The sequence below is a fragment of the Rhinoderma darwinii genome, chromosome 6 (genome assembly GCF_050947455.1).
Source record: "Rhinoderma darwinii isolate aRhiDar2 chromosome 6, aRhiDar2.hap1, whole genome shotgun sequence".
In the NCBI taxonomy this organism is placed as follows: domain Eukaryota; kingdom Metazoa; phylum Chordata; class Amphibia; order Anura; family Rhinodermatidae; genus Rhinoderma; species Rhinoderma darwinii.
This window is the reverse complement of record NC_134692.1, coordinates 75,946,506-75,967,719: the sequence shown is the minus strand read 5'-3', so window position 1 is coordinate 75,967,719 and position 21,214 is coordinate 75,946,506. Positions and strand designations below refer to the sequence as shown.

At 41.4% G+C, this 21,214-nt stretch overlaps 1 protein-coding gene across 1 annotated transcript in view; it reads right to left on the bottom strand.

The window, feature by feature from the left end:
* Positions 1-21,214, bottom strand: part of DNAH7 (dynein axonemal heavy chain 7) — a 533,102-nt gene that overhangs the window by 130,011 nt on the left and 381,877 nt on the right. The window contains exon 52 of the mRNA XM_075829965.1: positions 14,181-14,375. Within this exon, the coding sequence (XP_075686080.1) occupies positions 14,181-14,375 (195 nt within the window). The remainder of the gene's footprint in view (positions 1-14,180; positions 14,376-21,214) is intronic.

Here is a 21,214-nt window from a genome sequence, read left to right as displayed (position 1 = left end):
GCTGGTTCAAATCCCATAGGGGGACTAATAAAAAGTGTAAAAAAAAAAAGTTTAATAGCGTTTTCAGTAGTAACATTTTTAAAAAAAATATTAAAACTTCAAAAAACAATCATTTTCCTATTTTTCCTCTGAAGTAATGTAAAAATTAAAAAAAAAAATAAACAAAATGTTATGGCTTGTGATGTTCACTCTCCTGTTTGGGCTGTGCCCTTATTGTCATGTTCTTGTTACTAGGAGGACACATTTTTTCTTATTGTGTGTGTATTGTTTGTATTAAAATCAATAAAAAAATGTAATATGAAAAAAATAAAATAAGCAAAATTAGTATCACCACGTCCATAAAAGTCCAAACTATTACAATATAACATTATTTAACTTACACAGTGAACACCATAAGAAAATAAATTAAAAACACCAGCAAAAAAAATTGCTGTTTTTTAGTCACATTAGCTCTAGAATTTTTTTTTATAAAAACTGATCAAAAAGTTATATGTACCAGAAGATTTTACCAATAAAAACGACAGCCTGCAAATATAAGCCCGCGCACTGATCAATCGCCGAAAAAATAAAAAAAATGTATGCCTCTCAGAATGTTGTTACGCAAAACAATTTTTTATAAATAATAGTTTTTTCTTTGTAAAAGTAGTAAAATATTAAAAAAACTTCTTTAAATTTGGTATCATTATAATCTCATAGAGCCAAAGAATAAGGCTTTATTCACACGAACGTGATAAACGTCCGTGTGTCAGCCGTTGAAACAGCGGCTGTCACACGGACCTATATAATTCAATGTGGCCGTCCACACGGCCGTTGTTTTAACGGACCGTGTGAAGGGTCATCTATGGGGGATGCGTGATATCGCGTCCCGCAGCACAGAGCACGGATGCACCTCGGACGTGAAAAAAAAAAATTTTCACCTCTGAGATGCACAGCGCTCGTGTGAATCCGGCCTAAAGTTAAGTTGACATTTTTTCCTGCATAGTGAAAGCCATAAAAACAAAACGCAAAAAAGAACGCAGTTTTTTCCAATTTCACCCGAAATAGATATTTTTTTTACATTTCCCAGTACATTATATAGTACTTTAAATAGTGCCAATAGAAACTACAACTTCTCGTGCAAAAAATAAGCTCTCACACCACTCCATTGACAGAAAAATAAAAAAATGATGGCTCTCGGAAGGCGGGGAGTGAAAAAAGAAAATGAAAAAGCAAAAAATGGCTTTGTCCCGAAAGGATAAGGGTATGTTCACACGCTAGACTAAAAACGTCTGAAAATACAGAGCTGTTTTCAAGGGAAAACAGCTCCGGATTTTCAGACGTTTTTTAAGCCACTCGCGATTTTCGCTGCGTTTTTTATCGCTGTTTTTGGAGCTGTTTTCAATACAGTCTATGAACAACGGCTCCAAAAACGTCCAAAGAAGTGACCTGCACTTCTTTTTCGCGGCCGTGTCTTTACGCGGCCGTTTTTCAAAACGACCGCGTAAAAAAATGGCCCGTCGGAACAGCACGCCGTGGACAGCGTCAGAGTGGTATAGTTCACTCACCCTTGGTAAGTGAGCGGTGTTAACCACCGACTTGACATTCGAAGGCCTCATTTGCATATTGAGCACCAAAACGAACGGCACCAATATCTCAGAAACAGTGGGGGCTAGATTTAAAAAAAAGTGCCAGAATATGTAAGGGGGGCCAACAAGCTAACTAAGGTGCCAGCTGCAGTTTTTTGGGCAGGTGACAGGTCCTCCTTAAGGGATTAATTTATAGAAAATGCAAATTTTCATAACTAACCACAGTATTACTCTGTTAACAGAATTTCTAACAACTTAAGAGAAAGAGAATGCTATAAAGTGACATAACCCCTTTGATATGCCCTGAGATTTCGAGATAACAGACAAGCACCAATACTATCTTTTGGTTAAGCCTATTTTTATAGCTCAGATAATGATTTTAGGTGAATTTTTCCTTTAATTTGACCTATTTTAAGAATGTCGCCAATATTTCTAGGGTATTTTTCTAAAAATGTAGTCAGATCTACAGTAAGGCGCTGTGCCTGATTTTCTTTTATCGTTCTATTCAGGCGGATATTCTTCAGATCTACAGTAACAGAAATCTCTGTGCAGTGCCAAAGGGGTTTGTGAACCCTATAGAGCCCTTTAGTTCTGGAAATTGGTGGTGGTCCAAAATCACAGACTTCTCTGAAGTGCTCTACCCACGTCCTAATAAACTATAACATAGCAGAAAACCATTAGACATTACTTCCCTTTACCACCTTTGCTGAAAGTTCTATGGAAAAAGTAAAGGTGTTTAGAATAGCGGTAATTATATATACACTACCGTTCAAAAGACAATTTTGTGTTTTCCATGAAAACTCACACTTATATTTATCAAATGTGTTACAAAATGACTAGAAAATATAGTCAAGACATTGACAAGGTTAGAAATAATGATTTTTATTTGAAATAATAATTTTCTCCTTCAAACTTTGCTTTCGTCAAAGAATGCTCCATTTGCAGCAATTACAGCATTGCAGACCTTTGGCATTCTAGCTGTTAATTTGCTGAGGTAATCGGGAGAAATTTCACCCCATGCTTCCAGAAGCCCCTCCTACAAGTTGGATTGGCTTGATGGGCACTTCTTGCGTGCCATACGGTCAAGCTGCTCCCACAACAGCTCTATGGGGTTGAGATCTGGTGACTGCGCTGGCCACTCCATTACAGATAGAATACCAGCTGCCTGCTTCTTCCCTAAATAGATCTTGCATAATTTGGAGGTGTGCTTTGGGTCATTGTCCTGTTGTAGGATGAAATTGGCTCCAATCAAGCGCTGTCCACAGGGAATAACATGGCATTGCAAAATGGAGTGATAGCCTTCCTTATTCAAAATCCCTTTTACCTTGTACAAATCTCCCACTTTACCAGCACCAAAGCAACCCCAGACCATCACATTACCTCCACCATGCTTGACAGATGGCATCAGGCACTCTTCCAGCATCTTTTCAGTTGTTCTGCGTCTCACAAACGTTCTTCTGTGTGATCCAAACACCTCAAACTTCGATTCGTCTGTCCATAACACTTTTTTCCAATCTTCCTCTGTCCAATGTCTGTGTGCTTTTGCTCATATTAATCTTTTCATTTATTAGCCAGTCTCAGATATGGCTTTTTCTTTGCCACTCTGCCCTGAAGGCCAGCATCCCGGAATCACCTCTTCACTGTAGACGTTGACACTGGCGTTTTGCTGGTACTATTTAATGAAGCTGCAAGTTGAGGACATGTGAGGCGTCTATTTCTCAAACTAGAGACTCTAATGTACTTGTCTTGTTGCTCAGTTGTGCAGCAGGGCCTCCCACTTCTCTTTCTACTCTGGTTAGAGCCTGTTTGTGCTGTACTCTGAAGGGAGTAGTACACACCATTGTAGGAAATCAGTTCATTCAGTTTCTTGGCAATTTCTCGCATGGAATAGCCTTCATTTCTAAGAACAAGAATAGACTGTCGAGTTTCACATGAAAGCTCTCTTTTCTAGCCATTTTGAGAGTTTAATCGAACCCACAAATGTAATGCTCCAGATTCTCAACTTCAATGAAGAACGGCTCAAATTACGTTGCAAAGAAGTGCCCTGCACTTCTTTGCCGGGGCAGTCAACTTGACGCGTAAATAACAGGTCGTCTGCATAGTACGTCGGCAAACCCATTCAAATGAATGGGCAGATGTTTGCCGACGTATTGTAGCCCTATTTTCAGGCGTAAATTGAGGCATAATACGCCTCGTTTATGCCTGAAAATAGGTCGTGTGAACCCAGCCTAAGGCGTTTGTTAAGGCGTTTTTCATAGTGTTCAATGCAAAATCAGCTCAAAAAACGCCTCAAGAAGTGACATGCTACTTTTTTTACAGAGCGTCTTTTTACGCTCGGTTTTTTAAGACAGAGGTGTAAAAAGACGTCCCATATGAACTAAATGCTGTTTTTCCCTTTGATTTCAATGGGCAGATGTTTGTTTGTTTCCAATCTGTTTTTATTAGAATATTTGAACAAGGTATACAACGTTATATCAGAATATTGGCTACGCAGAGCCCTTGTTGATAATCAGAAATGAAAAACTAACGTTGTAATATAACAGGTATAAAAGATATAAGAAGGGGGGGAAGGTAGGGGGAAAAAGGGGGAAGGTAAGGAGAGGATAAGTAGGTTGGGATTGATAATTGAGTGGTCCAGATAAGTAGGTTAAATAAACATAAAAGCAATATGTAAAATTACTGTTTATGTGTCGTTATTACATCTCTTGTTTACCAGGATAACCGAACTTTGTCTCATAACATATCTTGACATATATTGTACCAGCATAGTTATATATATATACAATTTTACCATTTAAAGCAGAGCTCTCAGTCTGGACAACATTTAAAGGTTAGCAAAATCAGGGAAATCGAGCCAGGGGGACCATGTGGATAAGTATTTCTCACGTGTCTTAAATTCCCAATGTGCAAGTTCTTCAAATCTCTGAATTTCAAACATCTTATCCAACCATTGTGTAAAAGTTGGGGGGGAGGTGTCTTTCCATAACAAGGGAATCAGTAATTTTGCTGCCGTTATCATATGGGTTGGTAAATTATTATTTTTTGGCATAAATCCAGGTATAGGTTTCCATAGCAATATTAATTCCGGCGTTAACGTTATATGAAGAGAGCAAATGGCGTTTATGGTTTTTTCTATGTGACTCCAATATGGTTTAATAATGGGGCAGTGCCACCAGATATGTGACATTGAACCAATTGCCCCTCTACACCTCCAACACTGATCCGAGATTTAGTTATTTATAGCATGAAGCACTAGTGGTGTTTTATACCACCGTGTTACCAGTTTAAAGGAATTCTCTTGAATTCTCGTACACCTAGAAAAACCATGTGTATTCGCCAGTGTGAAACGTACTTCAGGTTCAGTAAGCTGTATACCTAGTTCTTGTTCCCACTTCCCAATATATCGTGGTTTGAAATCTGTTTGCATCATTAAAATATGCTGATATATCTGTGATAATTTCGGGGTAGTGAATGGGGTTAAGGCCAGTAGATCTTCCAACCAAGTAGTGGTACTAGGTGTTACATATGATAACTTTAGTTTTTGACATTCTATAAAAATTTGATGTGTCAGTAAGAAATTCCCCGGCGGGATCTTGGCTTTTTCAATAAGATCCATTATTTCAGTATCTCCTGAGAGCTCATGAACATCAGCTATGGTTAGATTATTCGATATGTCCCAAGGAACTGAAGAGGAGGAGGAATTAGAGCTATGCTGAAGACATGGAAGTAAATTCAAGGGCATCAAGGAGGGTGGGGAGGGTAGTAGTGTAGAGAACTTATTCATTTCTTGCCAGACTGAAATGGTACCTTTAAGTAAAGACTCTTTGCCAATTTTGCTAGATATAGCTGACCGTAAACCCCAAAATGCCTGTTTTTCCCTAACTGACATAAGAGATCGTTCCAAAGAGGCATAAATATTTCTCGAGTCGCGATGTGCCAATACGGTCCATCGGTGTAGATGGTTAGCTCTATAATATGACAATAAATCAGAGAGGCCAAAGCCTCCCAATTTGGAACTCATAATAAGATACTTATAAGAAAGTCTAGGACGTTTGTTATTCCAAATAAATGCTGAGAAGGTTCTTTTAACTAGTAGAAAAAAGGACCTTGGAAGCCAGATAGGTACCGTCTGGAGGACATACAAGAATTTGGGGACAATATATGTTTTAAGTATATTCCTCCTGCCCATCCATAACATAAAGGGTATATGTAAGTAAGTTTTAATGTCAGCTATTAAGTTGAGATAGTTAAGTTTATAGAGTTGGGATGGGTTTTTTGTAATGTGGATGCCTAAGTACTTAATAGACGTGTCTGGCCATAAATACGGAGAGCTCTTTTTTAGTTGGAGAATCGTTGATTTTGGTACTGAAATATTTAGGGCTTCGGACTTGCTGAAATTTATTTTAAAATTAGAGATTATCCCAAATTCAGAGAAAATATGGGTTATCTGCGGGAAAGATCTCTCAGGATTAGTGGTGAGTATCAACAGATCATCCGCAAATGCGGCTGTTTTGTGGGTAAATTAACCTATTGACAAGCCATGAATAATGGGGTCCTGTCGTATCTTCTGTATCAGTGTCTCCATAACCAATATAAATAGCGTTGGCGATAGAGGACATCCTTGTCTCGTACCGTTAGTAATGGTAAAAGAGTCCGACAGTACCCCATTGACTCTTACTCTCGCACTAGGGCCACTATATAGGGAAAGTATCGCTTGAATGAAAGAATGAGGTATACCGAATTTCTCAAGGGAAGCAATCATATAGGTCCAATCCACCCTATCGAATGCTTTTTCTGCATCTGTGCTGAGAAGAACTAAGGGTATACGAGAGTTTAAGGCATATTGTACTAGTCTCAAAACTCTGGAGGAATGTTGGGTAGTAGAGGGCCAAGACGGGATGCTAGTGCCTTAGCCCACCATTTTATGTCAGTATTAAGTAGCGAAATGGGTCTGTAGCTGCCACATTGTGAAGCATCTTTACCCTCTTTGGGAATGAGAGTGATATGCGCTTCTAAAGCTTGGCTAGGGAGTTTCGAGCCTGTCAAAAGTGAATTACAAAGAGAAGTGAATGGAGCTATTAATAAATCTTTGAATTGTTTGTAGTAGTTTATAGTATAACCGTCTGGGCCTGGACTTTTACCTGAAGGGATAGAGTGAAGGACTTGCAGAAGTTCTGTAGGGGAAAAAGGGGCTAGCAGTTTTTGGGCAGAGGTGTTGGATATGCGCGGAATGTCAATTGAATCTAAGAATGAGTGTATAGCGTTTTTGGCTGTGGTAGGTGAGGGAACAGAGATGTTAGAGTCTGTAAGATTATAGAGGTTCATGTAGAATTTCTGAAATGCCGTAGCGATTGAGTTTGTATCTGTGACTAGGTTGCCCGATGAGTGTACAATTTTGCGAATGAACGCTTTATCTTGATGAGTTTTAAGAAGAGCAGACATGGTCTTGTTGCCTTTGTCACCATGAGCGTAAATTTTGAACCGTGACATTTGCAGCAATTTGGCCAATTTAATATTGAGAAGAGCCTTGACTTTATTACGCAGGGTGTATAATTCGTTCTTAGTGCTTTCTGCTTGAGTGCGTTTATGGAGATTTTCTAGTGTGGAGATTTGGGAAAAAAGAGCATTCAAAAGTGCCGATCTCTGTTTTTTAATATATGTACATAGAGAGATAAACTCTCCTCGCAAGACTGATTTATGGGCCTCCCAGGTGATGGCCGGTGAGACATCTGGCGTGATATTAGTGTCAAAATAGTTCTGTATATGTGTCCGTATATAAGTTTGATGAGATTGGTCTGCTAACAGGGTATCATTGATCCTCCAACACCATTGGCCCTTGGGAACATCTGCCAATGTCAGGGTAATGTGAACAGGCGCATGGTCTGAGAGGAGAATATTTCCTATGCCAAAATGGAGTAAGAAAGGGACATGGGAATGGGATATAAAGATATAATCTAACCTGTGGTACGTATGATGTGTATGAGAAAAATAAGTGTCATCTCTATCAGAAGGGTGCAATAATCTCCAAGCATCCGATAAGTGCAAGGTGTTGAAGACCCTACGAAGTTTGGCAGTGTATTTATATGAGGTGGGAGATTTCCCAGTAGTGTCTAATAATGGATCCATAGGGACATTGAGGTCACCTCCCACCACTAAAACACCTTCAGCAAATTGTTTAAACAGTTGTAAGGTCTGAACTATCCACGGGGCTTGCTGTGAATTAGGAGCATATAGATTAGCAATTGTATAAAGAGTATTGCCTAGGAGGCATTTAATAAATAAATAGCGACCTTCTGGATCTACTATATCAGCTATCCATTTGAAGGGCACACTTTTGTGAAAAAGTATGCTCACTCCTCTACGTGAGGACGAATAGGTGCTATGATAAACGTGTGGAAAAACTTTCTTTCGTAAATTTTGAATTTTGTTGTGTTTAATATGTGTCTCTTGTAGAAGAGCGATTTTAGTTTTGTCTGTGAGAATTTGATGTAGAATTTGGTTTCTTTTTCGTGGAGAGTTCAGACCCCTAACATTAAATGAGGTAACTTTCAGTTCTGCCATTAATTCGGATTAGATGAAAGAGCAAGTCGACACATAGCCACCATATGGGCAGATGTTTGTAGGCGTTCAGCTTCCATTTTTTTCAGCCATTTTTCGAGGCGTAAACGCGCCAAAATGCGCCTGAAAACAATGCGTGTGAACATACCCTCACTGTTATGGCAAGAAATAAAGTATTTGTAAAACGTTTGTATTTTATGAATCCAAGTGTCTATTTATAGAACCATACCGAAGAAAGAGAGCTATAGCGTCTAAGTATACAAGAATATATACATTTTATTGATAGAAAATAACATACATTTAAAAACACATCATAAGAAGACTCTAGTACTAATACCGTGGTATACAATACAGCACAGGACAAAATTCAACAAAAGAGTGGTATATTAGGGCAGACCCAAATTCACTACCCATACAATAAAGTATATAGAATATCTCAACCAAGTGGGTCATGTACTGCTAGTTCTCGATGTCCTAATGTTTATGTGGCAACAGTGGATCAATGCCTGGCCAAAATATAGTGACATAGGAAAACTCAGTACTTGTATGGTGATCAGTTATAGTGATGCTGTCTTACCCATTAAAGAGTGGGAGTATCACGATATGTCCGTGCTGGAAGGTCCACAGTACAACCCCAACGCGCGTTTCGCTATCTTTGGCTTCCTCAGGGGAATACTCCCACTCTTTAATGGGTAAGACAGCATCACTATAACTGATCACCATACAAGTACTGAGTTTTCCTATGTCACTATATTTTGGCCAGGCATTGATCCACTGTTGCCACATAAACATTAGGACATCGAGAACTAGCAGTACATGACCCACTTGGTTGAGATATTCTATATACTTTATTGTATGGGTAGTGAATTTGGGTCTGCCCTAATATACCACTCTTTTGTTGAATTTTGTCCTGTGCTGTATTGTATACCACGGTATTAGTACTAGAGTCTTCTTATGATGTGTTTTTAAATGTATGTTATTTTCTATCAATAAAATTTATATATTCTTGTATACTTAGACGCTATAGCTCTCTTTCTTCGGTATGGTTCTATAATTATGGAGCAGTCTACTTGATATAATATGGGGGGAAGTTGGTTCTCCAAACTTTACCTAGCCTGTAACCAACATATGCTTAGAGTTTATCTATCCAAGTGTCTATTTAGTCAGTTTTAGAATAACAATAACAATCTGTAACCCGTTTGCTGATTTGTTTTGATTCATAGTCTTGGCTCAGTAAGCTGGACTATCATTTCTGAAGAAGGATAATATGTGCCCATAATAATGAATTGTCCAGATGGACGTGTATGCACATTTTGTTTAAAAGTTTTGGTAAACAGAAAGAAGTGTATAATATGTACCAGCTAGGTTTTCTAGGTCTTAGGCCTCATGCACATGACCGTAGTGGTGTGCACGGCCGTGATTTTTGGCTCGGAGTCCAACCTGCGGGCTGCATGCAAATCGCGGGCCGTGCACATGGCCGCGTGCATTCATTTCTATGACCCTGGACCGCAAAACACAGCCGTAATAAGACATGTCCTATCTTTTTGCGGTTCAGGCTCCTGGGCATTGCACGGACCGTGGAAACCACGGTCGTGTGCATGAGCCCATAGAAACTAATGGGACCGTACTTCACACGCAGATTTGCAGGTAAATTGCGGCTGCAAAAACACGTTCGTGTGCATGGGGCCTTAGGGTCAGTTCACACAGATTTTTGGCACACGGAAACTGCTTCGGAATAAGTTGCGAAAAACAACCAAAATCGACACCCCCCCCCCCCATTGCTTTCAATGGGCGGCAGTGGCGTTTTCCTTCCTGGGCGGCTTTTGGCTTCTCGCGGGGAAAAAAAAGCAGTATGTCCTATCTTGCCATGGTTTCCGCCTCTAACCTCCTATTGAAATCAATGGGAGGCAGAAAAAACCTGTGGCACTAGTTGCTGAGCGTTTTTCGTAGCGTTTTTTTACTGCGATCATTTCATTAGCTTCGATGGATGCGGTCGAAAAACGCAGCAGAATAAGAAACTCCATCTGAAAAGGTCTTCAGAGCTTAATTTTTATGATGCTTTCTTAATTGCAACCTCTATAACCTTCTTTGAAAATGATATCGGCAACATATTTGGTTTATCAAACACACAATAGACCTAAAATTAATTAAATTATATATATATATCATATAAGATTTACAAATATTTCAACTTTTGTAAATGTTGCTTTCTTTCACAAATTTATCAGTAATTTCAGGAGTCTGGTTATTATTAATAAAAAATTATTTTTATCTATTAATATTAATTAATTTAAAGTGGTAGTCTGGTTTAGAAAACCCATCTTTAAATTCTCTTATTAGTGAATTCTGATTTAATAGAGGTAGGTTCCCCATTCAGGACCCCAATCTATTGGACAGATTGGGGAGCAGCTGCTAAGAGCATCTCCTGCTCTGGAGGACCCAATGTGCATTTTTATGGACTGCCCATTAATTTCAATGAGAATGATATAATGCTTAAGGGTGTATTCAAGGGTTTTGCTGCGTTTTCTTGCTTCGTGACCAAAAACCGTGCTGAAAAAATGCACACATTTTTACCGTGATTTTTCACGGTTTTGAAGTTATCATGGAAACCGCAGCAAAAAATGGTACAAATGCATGCATTTTTGGGTGCGGTTTTCAGTTGCACGGGAAAACCGTGGCAAAACCACACCATGTTAATACACCCTAATTTCCCTTCACGCTGGAGGAAAATTAGATAATTACTGCTGGGTTCCTTCACAGATTTCAGTGAACAAAATGTCCCGTAAAATGGCTGAAAAATCCGAAGCAGAACGCCTACAAACATCTGCTGATTGATTTCAATGGGAAATACGGCGCTCTGTTCCGACGGGGAGTTTTTTTTTTACACCTCATTCAAATAACGGCGCGTAAAAAGACACTCGCGAAAAAGTGCTTGTCACCTCTGGAACCGTTTTTTATTTACTCTATAGAAAAACAGCTCCAAAAATGGCCGTAAAATACGCTGCGAAAAATGCGAGTGGCATGCAAAATCAAAACGTCTGAAAATTAGGAGCTGTTTTCCCTTGAAAACAGCTCCGTATTTTCAGACGTTTTTGATTTTGTGTGCGCACATACCCCTAGAAAAAAGGGATTATCCAAAGTAGACAACTGTAATGTGTAGGCAACGCATACTTAGACAACAGTTCATTTTAGCTATCTTTAATTTTTAAGTACTAAGAGACTATAGGGGTTTTTTTGTTTAGATTTTTTGGGAAAATGCTTTCAAGACATTCATTGTGCCTCCATTGGGTTTGGCCGTACAAAAAGGTACAAATAGAAAGCAATTAAATCTGGCATTTTAAAATATTTATTTCTGATGAACCTTGACTGAAGAGAGAAAGAGAAATAAACTATTAGTTAAATGAAAAAAAAATTATTTAAACATGGGATATAAAAAAACTATGTAAGAAGATAATTTATTTTTGTACCAAAATCATTACTTCATGAATTATAAATGACCCTATTCTAGAATTATGACACTAAGAAAAATTCTATTAATTTGTAAAACTTTTTTAAAATCTGAACTGAAAATAGATTTAGTAATTGTCTGCAAATGTTTGCAAAAGAAAATGGAACAAAGCACAAGAATAAAGGCTAAAAGCTGCAATGATTTTTCTAAATGACTTCAGTGATTTTACACATTTATACCCCGTTACAGTAATAATTTCATATTCTGTGTTGAACATACCTTGATAACTTTGGGTAGATAAGGAGAGATATTGCAGCATCCAGAGGCAGAAAGAAAAAAAAGCTAAAACTATTTTTTTGTGTAAATGTTTAACCAAAAGACATGTTCGATAGGCAATAAAGTCGACTGACTACTTCATATTATACCATTTTGAATTGAACACGACTATATTTTTATCATTCAATTGATTTTCTACAAACAAAAAGAAACAAGAACAAAAAAATAGCGACACTGAAAATGGTATTCCAGCCACAGTAAGGGCATGCCCAGACGTGGCAGATTTCTTTCGCCACTGTCCGCATCGATGCCGCACAGAATCTGTGTTGCAGATTCTGTTGCGGCTTTGCCTAAAATGGCCATTAAATTGATGCGGACTAGCCGTTGCATATTGAGGGGAAGAGGGCTTCCCTTCTCTCTATCAGTGCAGGATAGAGAGAAGGGACAGCCCTTTCCCTAGTAAAAGTAAAAAGAAATTCATACTTTCCCGGCCGTTGTCTTGGTGACGCGTCCCTCTTTCGCCATCCAGCCTAACCTCCCTGGATGACGCGGCAGTCCATGTGACCGCTGCAGCCTGTGATTGGCTGAGCCGTCACTTGGACTGAAACGTCATCCTGGGAGGCCGGACTGGAGGAAGAAGCAGGGAGTTCTCGGTAAGTAGGAACTTCTATTTTTTTTACAGGTTGATGTATCTTGTGATCGGAAGTCACTGTCCAGGGTGCTGAAACAGTTACTGCCGATCGCTTAACTCTTTCAGCACCCTGGACAGTGACTATTTACTGAAGACGCCTAGCAACGCTCCCGTAATTATGGGTGCACACACGTAGTCACCCGTAATTATGGGTGCACACACGTAGTCACCTGTAATTACGGGAGCCCCATTGACTTCCTCAGTCTGGCTGTAGACCTAGAAATACATAGGTCCAGCCAGAATGAAGAAATGTCATGTTAGTAAAACCAATACGCTCCGCAGCACACATAACATCTACATAACATCTGCGGGCTTCATTGCGGAATTTTGACTCTCCATTGAAGTCAATGGAGAAATTCCGCAATGAGTCCGCAACAAGTCCGCTACACGTCCGCAACAACCATTGTATGCTGCGGACACCAAATTCTGCGCCGCAGCCTATGCTACGCAGCAGAATTGTCTGCAACGTGTAAACGAACACAACTAAAAAGCTGTGGAAGGCAATGGAGAAACGTGTACGCTGCGGATTTCCGCTGCGGACTGTCCGCAGCGGAATTCCAGAGCAATTCCGCTACGTGTGGTCATGCCCTAATGATATGCCATCCAATTGTGTAAGGGAACAGCAATAGTTTTGGTACTGTATTTTAATTGTTTCTGTAGTTTGTCAGGAATCCACTCACCTAATTTTGGAGTGAACATGTTTGTTGGTCATTTCCAGTGACTGACTTTTTGGTACCCAAAATATGGGATACGCATACAGAGTTCGCTAAATTTACTTCTAAACTTCTGGGCTGCAGCTCAGCAGTAGCCTCTGCTAAACATTTGCAGAATAGCAACAAGCATCAGTTAGCGTCATGCGAAAGTGAACTGAGAAACCTTAGTACAGTGTGAGGGCTGATTCAGACGAACGTGACGTTTTTGCGCACGCAAAATACGCTGCGTTTTGCGCACGCAAAAGGCACTTGACAGCTCCGTGTGCCCTGTTCATATGGATGCGCGGCTGCGTGCTTTTCGCGCAGCCGCCATCAATATGACACTCCGTTTGGATGTTTGTAAACAGAAAAGCACGTGGTGCTTTTCTGTTTACATTCATTCTTTTACTGCTGTTGCGCGAATAACGCTTGTCCCACGGAAGTGCTTCCGTGGGGCATGCGTGATTTTCACGCACCCATTGACTTCAATGGGTGCGTGAGGCACGAAAAACGCAGAAATAAAGAACATGTCGCGAGTTTTACGCAGCGGACTAACGCTGCGCAAAACTCACGGACAGTCTGCACTGCGCCATAGACTTGCATAGGTCCGTGCGACCCGCGTGAAAACCATGCGGGCTGCACGGACGCAAATCACGTTCGTGTGAATCCCCCTAACATTGTGATTGTTTGCCTGTAAAACCCCTTTAAAGGGGTTTTCCCATCTTGGATATTTATGGCATATCGACAGGATATGCCATAAAGTTCCGACAGACACCTATCTCTAGAACGGGGCTCCCTGACCCCGTCATACCTTTTGTCGTCGTCACTGGGTTCATGACACTGTCTGACTCTTACAGTAAAATTTTTCTTATATAAATAAATTTATATTCCAATAAAAGTGTACTGACTATATGCTGAACAACTGCGCACTTTCCAAAATGCCAACTTACCAAACTATCATATACTTTTTTCCATCCATCCTTAAGTCTCATAAAATCCTTTCGAATGCCTTTGAATCTAGGAACAGAATCCAGACGGCATATTTCATCCCATGATTTCTGGGGTAACCATGTGCATGGATTGGAGTGTGGATTGTCCAGTCCTATTCCACCAGTCAGCAGAAACATCCATTCTGCATCATCAATCTAAAACAAAAATATTATCATAATTAGTTAAGCCCTGTTCACGAAAAAAAAAAAATAGAGGATTTTTTGCTGGCATACACAGTTTCATTTAGTTAGGCTGTTCCATTGTACTATTGCCTGAGGGAAAAGTTTTAAAGTTTAGAAATTTTTGCATTAAAAACTGCACCGAAAACTACATGTGTGAAGTTGATTTAATCAAGTTGAGTGGTTCTCTTTAACACTTTTTATGTTTATCTACACAGTGGAGCGCCTGCTTGTTAAGTCGGTATTTACATCTATGACAGGAGCCGTCGTTACAGATGCTATCATATTTGACAAAGCAACGGACTCTATTATAAGTCAATGGGGTCCAGTGGGCTCCGTTAGTGTTCGTCGTCATATGACGGATCTGGCACTGTGTCCTTGTTTTCAATTACACAAATGAACCGGTACACAGCAATAAACATTACTGTTTCAAGAGGCAGTGTAATTGTACTGATGATTCTGCCTCTCAACAATGACTGCAGTTGAATGTGATGCTCACATTATTATGACAGTGGATGATGAATCAACTAACAGTTCTACTCCATACACATTACTTTATTGCTACACTATCATCTCTGCTAGTTTTATACATGAAACTTTAGTGTAACATCATTATTTTTTTCCTTCTTTGTTATATCTTCTATCACAAAAAGAAAAAAAAGGCATGACAAATAAATAACAGTACTATAAACAGAGCCCCATTCACTCACGTCCACACCCCCATGGAAAAGAAGAGAGAAAATAATATAGATAGCAATCCCATAATACACAACTCTTTGCTCAATTACAGAGAGCGATAACTACCAGGGATTTTAGCAAAATAACCTTTTACATTTTCCCTCTACCACATATACATTTTTTGGTCTAGAAATTACACTTATCCAATATATATGAAAGTTGGGGCAACACTATAAGAGATAAATCAAAGTGACTACATAATTTTTAACATTTATTTGGCACAGAGATAATTTCTCCCAATGATTCTATGTCTCTGATATTTAAACAATTGTTTTGCTGGCCTTTAAAGGGATATTAAGGAAAATGGATGTCAGAGGGGTTCCCCACTCGCAACCTCTCTTTATTGGCCAGTACAGGGAACCATTCTATAAGGGCGGCTCCCTCTTTGGCAGACCTGGCAAATCCATACATTACATTACATAGGCGTCAATTCCTTTCAATATACTCCATTTAATGCTACATGTATGCCTAGAAGTAGCTTCCACCGACAATAACAGCTGATTACCGTAGTTTAGAGAAGCTTGATTCTTTTTTTTTTTTATAAAAAGAGGTAGTCTTCATGAGACAATCTAATTTAAGGGGTTTTAGGGGTTGCAACATTACAATTTAATATGTTGAAAATCAATTTTTTTTTATTTATTACCTTATTGCTTTAGCGCTATTCTCACTGCACCAATCCTCATCTTTCATGTGAAGAAACTTAAAATAACACAAAATCCATGTGATGTTACACCACTTGACTGCAGTTGATAGTTGAGTCAATTGGCTGCGGTCATGTTACAACATTACATAGAGTTTGTAAACAAGAAACAAGATGAATGGTGTAGGGTTGGCGCCGAATCATTAAAGAGGATCTGTCACTAGTTTAGTAATGCCAAATCTCTTAGCTAATCGAATAGGCGCTGTCACACTGATAATGCTGGTGAAAATTGTGTCCCAAAAAGTTTATTATATTAACCCCTTAGTGACCACCAATACGCCTTTTTACGTTGGTCACTAAGGGGCCTTAGGCTAGGCTGACGCCTTTTCACGTTCGCCTAGTCTAAGTCCTGCACGGGTCTCCCGTGCAGGCTGGAGCCGGGGCTCAGCTGTCTGATGACAGCTGAGCTCCTGCTCCAATGCCCGCGATCGAAGTTTACTTCGATCGCGGCCGTTTAACCCGTTAAATGCCGCCGTCAATAGCGACCGCGGCATTTAACCGCGACCGCTCCCTCTGTCACCCATCGGCGGCCCGCGAATGCAATCGCGGGTCTCCGATGGGGTGTCATGGCAGCCAGGTCTGCCCTGGACATATGCCTGTTAGGACGCGCCGGAGGCACGTCCTAACAGATTGGCTGTCAGATTTACACTGACAGGCAATAATGCTCTGGTATACGAAGTATACCAAAGCAATATAGAAGCGATCTGAAGATCGCACAGTAAAGTACCCTAGTGGGACTAGTGAAATAAATAATAAATGTGAAATAAAGATTATTAATAAAAGTTACAGTAAAAAAATAAATAAAACCATTTTTTTCCATAAAAAGTGGTTTTATTTAGTAAAAGTGTAAAAAATAAATAAAAGTACACATATGTGGTATCACCGCGACCGTAATGACTCCATTAATAAAGTTAATATGTAATTTCAACCGCAAGGTGAACACCGTAAACAAAAAACGCAAAAAACAATGGCGAAATTGCAATTTTTTTCCATTGCCCCCCAAAAAAGTCATAATAAAAATGAATCAATAAGTCCAATGCACCCAAAAACAGTACCAATCAAAACTACGTCTCGTCCTGCAGAAAACTAGCCCAAAAAATCACTACATTGATGGAAAAATAAAAAAAGTTACGGCTCTTGGAAAGCAACGATGCAAAAACAAATAATTTTTGTGTTTTAAAAGTGTTTTTATTGTGCAAAATTTTTAAAACATAAAAAACCTCTACATATGTGGTATCGCCGTAATCGTACCGACCCATAGAATAAAGGTAACATGTTGTTTACGTCGCACAGTGAACGGCGTCAATTTAAAAACGCATAGAACAATGGCGGAATTTCCGTTTTTTTTTATAATCCCCCCAAAAAAAGTTAATAAAAGTTACTCAAAAAGGTAAACCCAAAAATGGTGCTATTAAAAAGTACAACTAATCCCGCAAAAAACAAGTCCTCATACAGCTATGTAGACGAAAAAATGAAACATTTATAGCTCTTTGAATGAGACTATAGAAAAACGAATAAAATAGCTTGGTCATTAGGGCCCAAAATAGGCTGGTCACTAAGGGGTTAAAAGTTATGAGCTTTTTTTTCTAAATATGCAAATGAGGCTATACTTGACAAGTGGGTGTCACTTCTCTTGAGGTGGAGTTACCTCCCAGCCTCTGACGCTGTCCTTTTAGCTTGAAGCTGCTTCACACAGTGTGAGAGACTGGGGCTGGAGGGAAGGGGGATCACTTCAAATAGCCATATCTTGGGCTGTGGAACACCTAGTTTAGATTCTAATCTTTCATTTGGCACCAGGATAGCAGTTCTAGCTGGGAAACAACCAGAGATATCACCAGTTGAATACACATTTGGGAATGGAAGTTGTATATTATATGATAATGTTGTGTTGCTGGGCTGGGAAGAGGATAACTGTATGACGCTGATTGGACAGTTTCTTACAGAAAACATTACACCGCCCAGAGTGAAAAGAAAGAGTAACCTACCATTTGGCAAGTATAGCTACATTAGCATATTTTAAAAAAATGCTCATAACATTGCAAATAATAAACGTTTTTGAAAAAAATTATACTATAGTTATCAGCATGACAGCGCCTATTAGATGAGTTAGGAGATAAGGCATTAACAAACTAGTGACAGATCCTCTTTAACCCCTTCCCGCACCTTATTATAACTGCCCATCCAAGTGAGCAGTAACTTTGTGCACCTAGATTTGCATTTACGTCAGCACTTTAAATGTTAACTGCCCAGCAGTGGTTAACTGCTAGGAGAGACTGCTATTGTCTACAGGCAAACTAGGGACCAATCACAGTGGTCCCTTGTCGGTGATCGCTCCGATTGTTTAATCTGTACAGGCTAACCAATCGGAGCTCAGATGTGTAGAAAAAGCTGTTTTCAGGCTCTGATCTCCTCTGTTTGTGTGTGACAGTCAGAAAGAGCAGAGCCTGTATTATCATTGTCGGTGTTAAGTACAAAATTAACCCCTTGATCACACTTGCCCCACTGTGATCACTTTCCTACCTCTCCCATTGTATAAGGGAGCTGTTTAAAAAAACAAACAATAATAATAATAATAATCATAAAACACATTAAAAAAAATTGATAAAAATTTAGCCAGAGTTAGGGCCTCTTCACATCACCGTTCGCTTTCCGTTCCGGGGTTCCGTCTGGGGTTTCCTTCGGGTGAACCCCGCAACGGAAAGTGAAAGCACAGCTTCCGTTTCAGTCACCATTGATCTCAATGGTGACGGAAACATCGCTAATGGATTCCATTCGTCACCATTCCGGCAGGTTTCCGGTTTTCCGATGGAATCAATAGCGGAGTAGACTCCGCTAACGCCGGCCCTATCGGACCTCGGACTCCAGGAGGCCGCCCGAACTACCCTTAGCTTAGGAAAAGACACAAAGTATTCAGGGCGGATACACTCCATCAAGCTGCGCAGTGTATCCACCCTGAACACCGCAGGGAATGCCGACCGAAAACCCGCACCACTGTGGTGCGTTTTTTCGGGCGTAAATTCCGCTGTGTAAATTATTGCACATACTTACCCCCTCCCTCCTCTGATGTCCGCTCCGGCTATCCTGGATGACGTTGCAGGCAGGGGCGTAACTAGGAAAGACTGGGCCCCATAGCAAACTTTTGACTGGGGCCCCCCCTCCCCTGGGTGTCACAAACCCCCCCCCTTGTAGATAGTGCCTTTTTACAAACCCCCCTTTTGATAACGCCATACAGCCCCCCTGTAGATAACGCCATACAGCCCCCTTTGTAGATATCTACAGAGGGGGCTGTATGGCGTTATCTACAGGGGGGACTGTATGGCGCTATCTACAGGGGAACTGTATGGCGCTATCTACAGGGGGACTGTATGGCGCTATCTACAGAGGGGGCTGTATGGCGTTATCTAGAGGGGGGACTGTATGGCGCTATCTACAGGGGGGACGCTGTATGGCGTTATCTAGACGGGGGACGCTGTATGGCGTTATCTACGGGGGGGACGCTGTATGGCGTTCCCTACAGAGGGGGCTATCTGGCGTTATCTACAGGGGGGACTGTATGGCGTTACCTACAGGGAGTCTGTATGGCATTCCCTACAGGGAGTCTGTATGGCATTCCCTACAGGGGGGTCTGTAGGGAACGCCATACAGCCCCCCTGTAGGGAACGCCATACAGCCCCCGCTGTAGGGAACGCCATACAGCCCCCCCAGTAGGGAACGCCATACAGCCCCCCCTGTAGGGAACGCCATACAGCCCCCGCTGTAGGGAACGCCATACAGCCCCCCTGTAGGGAACGCCATACAGCCCCCCCCTGTAGGGAACGCCATACAGCCCCCCCCAGTAGGGAACGCCATACAGCCCCCCCCTGTAGGGAACGCCATACAGCCCCCCGCTGTAGGGAACGCCATACAGCCCCCCCCTGTAGGGAACGCCATACAGCGTCCCCCCCTGTAGGGAACGCCATACAGCGTCCCCCCCTGTAGGGAACGCCATACAGCGTCCCCCCCTGTAGGGAACGCCATACAGCCCCCCCCCTGTAGGGAATGCCATACAGCGTCCCCCCCTGTAGGGAACGCCATACAGCGTCGTCGTCCCTGTAGGGAACGCCATACAGCGTCGTCGTCCCTATAGGGAACACCATACAGCGTCCCCCCGTAGGGAACGCCATACAGCCCCCCCCTCCTGTAGGGAACGCCATACAGCGTCGTCCCCCTGTAGGGAACGCCATACAGCGTCCCCCCTCCCAAAAAAATGCGAACTACAGTGTGTCCTAATAAAAGACATGTATCCCCTCTCCACAGGATAGGGGATACATGTGTGATCGCTGGCAGCGATAGGGAGAACGGGGGACTGAAAGTCCCCTGAAGTTCTCCATGACTAACCTCTGACTTCCGGCGTCTGCGCAGCTCACTAAAAATGAAAGGAGCGCTGGTCACGCATGCGCACAAGTGTGACCGGCGCTCCATTCATTTCTCCGGAGCTGCCGACACAGACCCCGGAAGTCCGAGGTTTGTGATGGAGAACTTCAGGGGACTTTCAGTCCCCCGTTCTCCCTATCGCTGCCGGCGATCACACATGTATCCCCTGTGGATAGGGGATACATGTCTTTTGTATAATGGCAGAGCGGGGAGATACCTCCCTGCTCTGCCGAAGTGTTCAGTGGCGTCCCGCTGTAGTAGCCATAGCGGCTGCTAGCGGAGCCTCCGGCCATGGTGGGGGCCCGTGCCGGCGGGCGACACGGGCCCCCTCATGCCACGGGCCCCGTAGCAGCCGCTACTGCTGCTACGGCGGTAGTTACGCCACTGGTTGCAGGCCATGTGACCACTGCAGCCTGTGATTGGCTGCAGCAGTCGCATGGCCTACTATGTCATCCAGGGAGGCCGTACTGAAATAGAAGCAGGGAACTCTGGGTAAGTATGTTATTATTTTTTTTACTTTTCATTTTTGAGGCGGAATATATCGCAACACATACCACTTTGTTGCGGATTCAAGCACCCTATTGAATTCAATGGGAAAACCCACAACAGAAGAGCTGTGATTCAGCAACATTAATTGACATGCGGTTGAAGAAACCGCACCGCAGGTCAATTTATATGTGTTTTTTTTCGGCTGCATTTTTCCGCAGTGTGGGGACGAGATTTGTTGAAATCTCACCCACACTGCTGCTGCTGTAATACGCTGCGGATTTTCTGCAATTAATCCGCAGTGTTTTTACGCTCTGTTCCTACTCTTATGAAGATCCGCCACTGTGTATAGTGAAACAAGACTTGTGTATAGCTGCTTATCAATAGACACCCATTTCATGTGTCAATTTATCTGAGAATAACTCGCCGACGCTTATACATATCTAAGTAATTCTGACATTGCTTTTCCATCACATAT